This window comes from Sinocyclocheilus rhinocerous, unplaced genomic scaffold, assembly GCF_001515625.1.
Source record: "Sinocyclocheilus rhinocerous isolate Xijiao unplaced genomic scaffold, SAMN03320098_v1.1 scaffold1300, whole genome shotgun sequence".
NCBI lineage: Eukaryota > Metazoa > Chordata > Actinopteri > Cypriniformes > Cyprinidae > Sinocyclocheilus > Sinocyclocheilus rhinocerous.
This window is the reverse complement of record NW_015666578.1, coordinates 473570-483279: the sequence shown is the minus strand read 5'-3', so window position 1 is coordinate 483279 and position 9710 is coordinate 473570. Positions and strand designations below refer to the sequence as shown.

The following is a 9710-nucleotide window of genomic DNA, read 5'->3' as shown; positions in this document are numbered from 1 at the left end:
TTAAAATAGAAAGCAGTTATTTTAAATAGTAAAAATATTTCACAACATTACTGCTTTTGCTGTACTTTGGATCAAATAAATGCAGGCTTGATGAGCAGATAAAACATTTTATAAAATGTTATACAATGTTATACTATGATGTTATATATATATATATATAACATTTCTGTTCCCCTGACTTCTGAAATGATGGCTACGCCCCTGCTCTGGGGTGAGTAAAACACTAATTTTAATTTTTGGGTGGACTAACCCTTTAAAAACAAGTTTTGTACTAATTATTTCGGACCTTTTGAGGTTGATGAGAATTCAGATTCGGACCTTTGAATGTAAACTTTGAGAACCCCTGATGTAGGCTATATTTATTAAGCAGCCATACTGGCATCTAGTGGTTAAACCATGGCATTACATAGGAATATTATTTTTCTGGCCACCAAACGTCTCTAATTTGCCTCTTTGCACTGGAATTTAAAAAACATTTTCTCTATTTAGCCTAAATACTACACTAATTGTAATATCAATAATAAGCATATTAGAAAAATATTAATGCTGTCTCTTCATCACTCCCCAGAATAAAATGCGATTGTAAAACGTAGTCAGCGTAGTTATCAATACACAGTAAATGCACATGATGTGTTAATAATCACTAGAAATTGCTGCAAATATAGTGAAACTGCTGTCTATCATACTTAAACCCATTCAAACATATTGACAGCACGGAGTTGTTTGGAACCATTGAGAGCTCCACGAACCACGTGACCGCGTGGCGGCGAGATCAAAGCGTGTCGCAACTCTGTTTCTCAACGGCTCTGCAGCGTTATAAAAGTCATCTTTCCAAACCCTGTCATCTGATTGGCTTGTTCCTTCAGCGATGATTCTGTACTGCCGTCTGATTGGTCCACCGGTCCAGCGATGCGTCTCCCAGCCAATCATTGCTCACTCTTTAGAGTTTCCTTTCTTAAGAAAGTCGAATGAGGCGGAAAGATTGACTTCCGTGTTTTTGCTTTAGTTTCGGTGTCTTCTCCTTCATTATGGGTGCGTGTATGGCCTTGTGCTCGCTGGCGAGCTGCGTAAGTCTAAAATATTATTTTGACTCAAATCAATGTTGTCAAATTTCATCTGGTAAAGACAGCAGCGCATTTCCCCCAAAACTTGTATAACCGAGACGAGTTTTACAGGTTGTTTCCTCGTTTTGCTTACGTAAATAAACTATAAAAACATAAATAAATGACTCAAGGACGGTGTTTCTTTATGTTTTTAGACTCTGTTTGCTCTCAGTAAGGTCATATTTGCACACAGTGTCTACCTATACAACACCTCGGCTGTAAGTTTGCCGAATTTCTCCGCGAGCGGTTCACTCGCTTTCCAGACCAAACATTTCCATTTTTACCAGTGCTGTTTAATATAAATGTTTAACATACAGGTCCAGGCTACTCATGTTCTTCCTGTAGTACGGAGAAATGTGTGTATTTGCTCTGTTGAGTGTTTCTTGACCAACTCTTTTCCTGCTTGACACAGTCTGTCTGTATTGTATAAAGCGCTATAGAAATAAAGGTGACTTGGCTTCCCATCACTGCAGGCGTCCTGTCTGTGCGGCTCTGCGCCCTGTCTTTTATCAGGATGCTGTCCTTCTACATACAACTCCACTGTGACCCGCCTGGCCTTCTCCTTCTTCCTGCTGCTGGGCACTATAGTGTCCATCATCATGATCCTGCCCGGCATGGAGACACAGCTCAAGAAGGTATAAGGAAAGATAGACCAGTGTCAGATTGAATGATTGATTTTTATTGCCCGGCTCTAAAACTTAAATTTGGGGACGTTTTAATCTGAGACCAAACATGGAAATAAACAAAACAAACAAATAAATAAATGTCTATATTTGTTTTCTAAGTATTGGCACCACTGGTCATAAATTTAGATATATTTTTGAAGGAAGTCTCCCATGTTTACCAAGGCTGCAGTTTATTTGATCAGAATACTGTAAAAACAGTAATAATGTAAAATATCATTACAGTTTAAAATAACTTTTCTATGTGAATGTGTATTTTAAAATGTAACTTATTCATGTGATGCAAAGCTGAATTTTCAACAAGAACGCCGCAAACTGATCAAAAGTGACAGTAAAGACATTTATATATTTGTACTTCAAATAAATGGTGGCTATTCATCAAACTAATTCTGAAGAAAAAAACAGTATCGTAGTTTCCACAAAACTATTAAGCAGCAAAAACAGTTTGCAGTGTAGATAATAATTGTACTGATTTCTGAAGGATCATGTGACACTGAAATTCAGTTTTGATCACAGCAATAAATTACATTTTAATATATATTAAAATAAAAAAAGTTATTTTAAATTGTAATAACATTTAATTATTAGTGTTTTACGGTATTTTTGATCAAATAAATATGTCTTTAGTGAGCGTAAGAGACTTATTTCAAAAACATTTAATTATTCAAAAAGTTTGACAGGTAGTGTAAATAATTATTTCTGCACTATTTCTATTCCTAGTTTATTTCTAATTAAATGTAAGTGAATTTCTGACATTCTGAATCTCACTGTGCGTAAAATGTACTTTAGGTTTATAAATATTAGGCTTCTGAAATTAGCATTAGTAGAATTATTCTCCTAATAATTTGTAGTAATGATTAGATTAGTTCCCTCTTTGCGGTTTTCTAAGCCTAATATAAAGCCATGTTTCAGTTGTGTTTGATGTTGAGATGGATATATTGTAGGTTGTGGGAAAATAACCTTAGACTACTAACAACATTACACTTCCAAAATATTTTTTTGCATGTTTATATTTGCATACTTGTATCAAAAGCAAGTTAACAAGAATATATATGTTTGTGTTCTCTAAATACATTAATCTGCTCTTTGGCTGGTTTGTTTGCCTTCTCTAATTTGTGCCGTGCTTTAGTAGCTTTATGAAACCGCAGCAAGCTTAAACTTATTTAGTGGTTTATACATTCATAATCTCACATATTCATAATCTCACATTTAAATTTTTCAAATGTTTATGTGTTTGAACATATAAACAGCCACAGTAGGTTATCAAGACTGTAAAGGGAGATTGAACTATTATATTTGTAAAGCTGCAGTTTTTTTTCTTTCTTGAATTTATCAACAGATCCCTGGTTTTTGTGAAGGAGGCTCTTCTATACCTGGATTTGAAGGGAAGGTGAACTGTGAGATCATTGTTGGCTATAAGTCGGTCTACAGGATGTGCTTTGCCATGGCCTGTTTCTTCTTCCTCTTCTCCATCATCATGATCCGTGTGAGAAGCAGCAAGGATCCACGAGCCACGATTCAAAACGGGTATAGTTTTACTATCTGCTGTACCAGCTGTGATGATGGACAGGGTGTTCTCAGTGCTGCCCTCTGCTGGTGAAAGCTTTTTTTTTTTTTTAATATGGAAAATTCCTTTTTGCACAATAGTTTTATTTTGTCCGGGAAGTCTTATGTAATGACCCGTGCCGATGTGACCGTGTATGTTGTTTTTCAGTTTCTGGTTCTTCAAGTTCTTGATTCTGGTCGCTCTCACAGTGGGAGCTTTCTTCATTCCAGATGGGGCTTTCAACACAGGTACATCAGCTGATCAATAAGGACTAATAATAGCTTAAAGGGATAGTTCACCCAAAAATGAAAATGTGATGTTTATCTGCTTACCCCCAGGGCATCCGAGATGTAGGTGACTTCGTTTTTCTTCAGTAGAACACAAACGGAGATTTTTAACTCAAACCGTTGCAGTCTGTCAGTCATATAATGGAAGTGAAACTTTCAGACGAATCCAGTCGGAGTTATATAAAAAATTTTATTTGATCTTTCAAGCTGTTTAAAGGGACCATTTCGACCTATCTCTCAAATGGACCATTGACACTCCTAATTGAGATTGTAGATAGTGTCAATGGTCCATTTGAGAGATAGGTGGTGGTAATGCACTTATAAGTCTGCGATCCGCCGTAAAGCAAGAAGAAGACGATGCTTCATGCGCTGGCTGTTGAATGCACTCAGGATGCGCTCAGGACAGTTCAGACATTGCTGTAAATCAGAGGTAAAATACTGTTCAGTTTCTTGCACAGACCAATCGTTTCGTGTCTTTACACATCAATGTATCGTCACGAGCCGCAAGGTTTAATTTGGTTTTGTTTGTGTATGTTTTTTTGACTCTCAAAGCCGTGATTCCCATCCACCTCCATTATAAGACTGACAGACTGCAACGGTTTGAGTTAAAAATCTCCGTTTGTGTTCTACTGAAGAAACAAAGTCACCTACATCTCGGATGCCCTGGGGGTAAGCAGATAAACATAAAATTTTCATTTTTGGGTGAACTATTCCCTTTAATAATTACATATTATTTGTTGTTGTAATTATTTTCCCAAATATTTTTCCACTTTTTAGAAGTTATGGTAAATGACCACTGAGTGTGTGGCTGTATTAAATATTAATCACTCTTTATTGACATTTAAAAAAAAAAAAAAAAGGTACAAAAGCTGTCACTGGGGCGGTACCTTCTCAAAAGGCACCCCTTCCCCTTTGTATCTAAAGAGTCCATATTGGTACCTTAAAGGTACAAAAGGTACCACCCCAGTGACAGCTTTTGTACCTTTTTTCTGAGAGTGTAGGTTGTTTTTCAGTGCTCTGTAGTTCCCAGGAGGAATAGCAGTTTCTTGTGTAAAACCAGATGGGAATAAAAATGTTGATAATCCCATACATACACCAGGATTCCCACTGTCACTGAAAACCAAATTTCAGGGAGTATTAAAATTGCAATTTCCATACCTGAAAAGTCTGAGTCTGGTAATTTATTGTAATCCTAAATCTAAATTTTGTAGTCAATTTAATTGAACTTTTTCTCGTTATGCTCCGCTTTAAAATGTTTCCTTGACTAGAAATGGCTCTTTGTGAGTGCAGACTTTATGAAACGAGAAATCCCTTCCAGATGTCAGGAGCAGCTGGTGAAGTCTCTCCAGTTCATTGGTCAGGAATGGATGTCTAACTTAGCCTACATGATGTCCGTTGCAGTGTGGTACTACTTCGGTGTGGTCGGGTCCTTCGTCTTCATTCTGATCCAGCTCATTCTGCTGGTGGATTTCGCTCACACCTGGAACCAGAGGTGGGTGGAGAACGCAGAGAACGGGAACAGCAAATGCTGGTATGCAGGTATGTTCAGCAGCATTGTTTCTCTGTTACCAAGCTTTTGAACTGATAAAGATAAGAGCTGAAAGCAGGTGTCATGTTAAAGTCACCGGTATTATAAGCTGTCTTTGCCATTTTAATATAACGTTCTCTTCTAACCAGCTGCAGCTTTGACAAGCAGTGGACCCTTTTTACAGACTGTCACTTCCCCAGTTATTATCATTATAAATCTTCCACAGTTTTATATATTTTCATTTAGAATTTTTAGTGGTAACACTTTAGATTAGGGACCAATTCGCAACCTATGGCACGCAGAGGGATAATCACTGGCACACGAGCAGTCGGGAAAACGAGACACAGTGGTTAACCAGAAAAATTGAAAATGGCACTTCATGCCCAAAAGGTTGAGACCACTGAACTAGTTGCTCATTAACATGTATATTACTAGCATATTGGCTGTTTATCAGTACTTACAAAGCACAAATTATTGCCATATTTTACATGACCATATTCTAGATCCCTTACCCTTACCCTACCCCATACCTAAATATAACTACTACAACAACTACCTTACTTACTATCAATTAGGGTTGCAAAAAGGTGGAAAATTTTCAGTAAATTTAAGAAATATTCAAGAAATTTTGGAAACTTTCCAGGATTTTTTTTTTTGGAATATTCCAGGGATTTTTGGAAAGTTTCCGGAAATTTTCTGGAAACTTTCCACCCCTTTGCAGCCCTACTATCAATAAGCAGCAAATTAATAGTGAACGTGTTGCTTAATTTAAAGTGTTATCTATTTAGTATATTACTAATAAATCCTAATGTGTCAGTGTGGGATTGATGTACTGTATATCGACCTGAGAATCATTTTCATGATAATATTTCAGCAACAGAGTTGTGGGTTTTCTGTCAGCTGTTCTGAATCATAACTGGCAATGCCAGATTCAGAAATGAATCACTCTTTTGATCTAAATGGATCTAAACGGGTTTGCAAAAAGTTCTGAAATTGTTTGCTATTCAGTTTGATTAATTTGGGCAGTTTGATTAATTAGTTTTAACCCGTTTCTTACACTTCAATAGTAACGGGATACCTTATAAGCGCTGGATAAGTTGAATATTTACCTACAATTCATTGTAGGAATTTAGCAATTTTAAGCAGCTTTTGAACGACTCTGTGCCGCAGGTAAAGACTATTTATATCCAAAACAGTGTTTAATAAAAAGAGTATCAAAATATAGGCACACTTTTTTTTTTTTTGTATTGTACTCACTTTATTTTGCCTGTGCCTCAGTACTGATGAAAAGCTAGAAACACCCCTGCTCTCGATATTTGTTCCTCTTTTGTAAAGTCATAGAAACCCAAGCTATTTTGTCTTTTGATATTGGAGCAAATGGGAATGAAAAAATACATTCGTTGACTATAGAAGTATGGAAGTTTACCCAACTGTGAACACTTCTGCTTTTGAGATTCCTGTAAATGTGAAAAGGGTCCACGAGGGACGTTTTGTTGCTCACTTGGTTTCTTTTTTTATTCAAAATCATCATAGCGGTATATAACATATCAGCTGATTGGCTACAATTCTGTTGCTTTGCACAGTTTTTTCCACTTGAATATTGACGGATGTGTGTGTTTTCTCCACAGCCCTGCTCTCATTCACACTGGTGCACTATATCTGTGCGTTTGCTGCTGTGGTTTTGTTCTATGTATTCTACACACAGCCGGATGACTGCGCCGAGCACAAAGCCTTCATCAGCCTCAACCTCATCTTCTGCATCATTGTGTCTGTGGTGGCCGTTCTTCCAAAAGTGCAGGTCATTCCCACACGCATTTGCGTCGCTTGTTTTCTTGCTTTTCTCACTGAATGGATTTAAACAAGATAAAACAGACAAGTCTATCCGAATGTGAACATTTCATGTCATCCTGCACACATCAGGGGGAAGTCGTGGCCTAATGGTTAGAGAGTCGGACTCGTAACCCAAAGGTTGTGGGTTAGAGTCTCGTACCGGCAGGGATTGTAGGTGGGGGGAGTGAATGTACAGCGCTCTCTTCCACCTTCAATACCACGACTGAGGTGCCCTTGAGCAAGGCACCGAACCCCCAACTGCTCCCCGGGCGCCGCAGCATAAAAATATGGCTGCCCACTGCTCCGGGTGTGTGTTCACAGTGTGTGTGTGTTCACTGCTGTGTGTGTGCACTTTGGATGGGATAAATGCAGAGCACTAATTCTGAGCATGGGTCACCATACTTGGCCACATGTCACATCACTATAAGCTGACAGAATGATTCACATTGTTGGTAAATGTGTTGCAGGAGGCTCAGCCGAGCTCTGGTCTGCTCCAGGCGTCTCTCATCTCTCTCTACACCATGTATCTCACATGGTCTGCGATGAGCAACAACCCCAGTGAGTCTCACATGTCCATATGACATTAACTTCTTTAATGCTTTTTTCTTTGTTTTTGTTGTACCTCTTGAGCTTTCTGATTTGATTTTAATAGATGAGAATTTAGTTCATATGTTGACCCTCATCTCTGAAAGAGACATCAGAAAAACACTGTCAGGTAAAAGTGTGCTTATATGGACAATAAAAAGTTGACAGCTTTTAAGAGTTTGACGTTAAGATGATTAAAACACAGCGCAGTCGGAGTTAAAAAGACACAAAAATTTAGGCGTGATAAGATTTTGTTTAAACTTTTATAACTAGAACAACGATGATGGCAGTTTTGTGAGTTAAATGAAGTGACATTTAAATAGGTGTGATGTTTGGTATCTGGCCAATAGGGTGGGATGGGGTATTTTTCATCTTTATTCACATAGTACAGTATAGAGAGGACATGGAAGCAATGTGGGACTGACTTGCCTAATTTATTTTGTTTTAAAAGACTTCAAAACCTCACCCTTCAAAGGTATGTCAACAAACTTGAATGTGCACAATGATTGACTAGCAAAGAGAGAAAGTGTCTAGGAGGCCATCACAGAAACAAGTGACATTTATCTCACAAAACCTATTTCAGTGATTGTTTGCAGAAATTAATTTTTATGTACATTTCCATTCAAAAGTTTGGGGTCTATAAGATTTTTGAAAGAAGTCTCTTGTGCTCAACAAAGCTGCATTTAATTGATCAAAATACAGTAAAAACAGTAATATTGTTAAATATTATTACAAATTAAAGGGGTCATATGATGCGATATCAATTTTTCCTTTCTCTTTGGAGTGTTACAAGCTCTTGGTGTTATGTTTAAGGTTAACAAAACACATTATTTTCCGTCACACGCTTGAGGTATTCAGCCAGTCACAACGCACTGGATAGCTGGCCAATCCCAGCACACCTCGCTTTTCAGACCGATTAGTTTTGTAAAAATCGACGCGTTTCAAAAAGGCGGGGCATAGAGGATGTACAGTATGTACAGTATGTGGAAAATGATGTGTTTTTTGAACCTTAAACCGCATAAACACATTTCATTACACCAAATACACAAAATAATGTTCTTTTTAGCAGCATCATATGACCCCTTTAAAATAACTGTTTTCTGTCACAGTATATTGTAAAATTAAATTTTTTTTATTTCTGTGATCAAAGCAGAATTTTCAGCTTCATTACTCGTCTTCAGTGTCACATGATCTTTCAGAAATCAATGCTGAAAACGTCTCGGTTCCCTGAGAGCGTTCACTCTGCATTGTGAAGCATTCGCAGTGGGAACTCCTCCCCTTCTCTGAAATCCCGAAACCGTATAGGATAACACCAGTACAATAAACTGGCCAATTGTCGCTAATTATTCAAATCGCATGCAAAAACTGATAAGACTGCAGGCAGTATATAATGCGTTGAGAACGACAATTGCCTCAGAATCTAAGACTGAACGCTTGCACTACTGATCGAGCAGCGATCACGGCGACCTTCACAATGTCTCGTTCCCACTCTCAGAGAACCGAGGTTACGACAGTAACTGGAGACGTTCCCTTTCGAGTGTTTTACTATACATTGCTAAGCATTCACAAGGGGAATGGTATACAATCCCGCCGTGAGAGCGGCAAAGATCAGCCCGAACCAAGGGCTAAGTCCACACCAAGCATGGGGTAGCACAACACACAATTCCCAAACAATAGTGATGCGGCTAGGAAAGCCCGCAACTGATAGGTGGAGCTAGACCAATGAACATCTTAACTCGGGTATACCAAATTAGCATATCTGGCCAAAATAAACAAGCGGCTGCACTGGATACAGGGCAGACACAACAACAGCAGCAAGGTAGCGCCGTGCAACGTACCAAAAGCAAATATAAAAATGTACACAGACCTGCACAGTGTCAACAGCTGTACGCTGTAACAAACTGTGCCCCAAATTGCAGATAGCAATAAACTAGAAGAATAAGTGAGGTAAGTGACTCACCGAAAGCACTTGAGACGCCAAGGACGGCACATCCAACTTGTAAAACCTGGCGAAGGTATTCTGTGAGGACCAGCTGGCTGCAAAACATACAGTGGGTACGGAAAGTATTCAGACCCCCTTAAATTTTTCACTCTTTGTTATATTGCAGCCATTTGCTAAAATCATTTAAGTTAATTTTTTTTCCTCAT

General features: G+C 38.2%; 1 protein-coding gene across 1 annotated transcript in view; it reads left to right on the top strand.

The window, feature by feature from the left end:
- Positions 1-971: 971 nt before the first annotated feature.
- LOC107732928 (serine incorporator 2-like) overlaps positions 972-9710 on the top strand; it is a 17212-nt gene continuing 8473 nt past the window's right edge. The window contains exons 1-7 of the mRNA XM_016544367.1: positions 972-1067; positions 1577-1738; positions 3126-3313; positions 3501-3580; positions 5021-5158; positions 6776-6945; positions 7445-7535. Of these exons, the coding sequence (XP_016399853.1) occupies positions 1029-1067; positions 1577-1738; positions 3126-3313; positions 3501-3580; positions 5021-5158; positions 6776-6945; positions 7445-7535 (868 nt within the window). The 5' untranslated portion in view covers positions 972-1028. The remainder of the gene's footprint in view (positions 1068-1576; positions 1739-3125; positions 3314-3500; positions 3581-5020; positions 5159-6775; positions 6946-7444; positions 7536-9710) is intronic.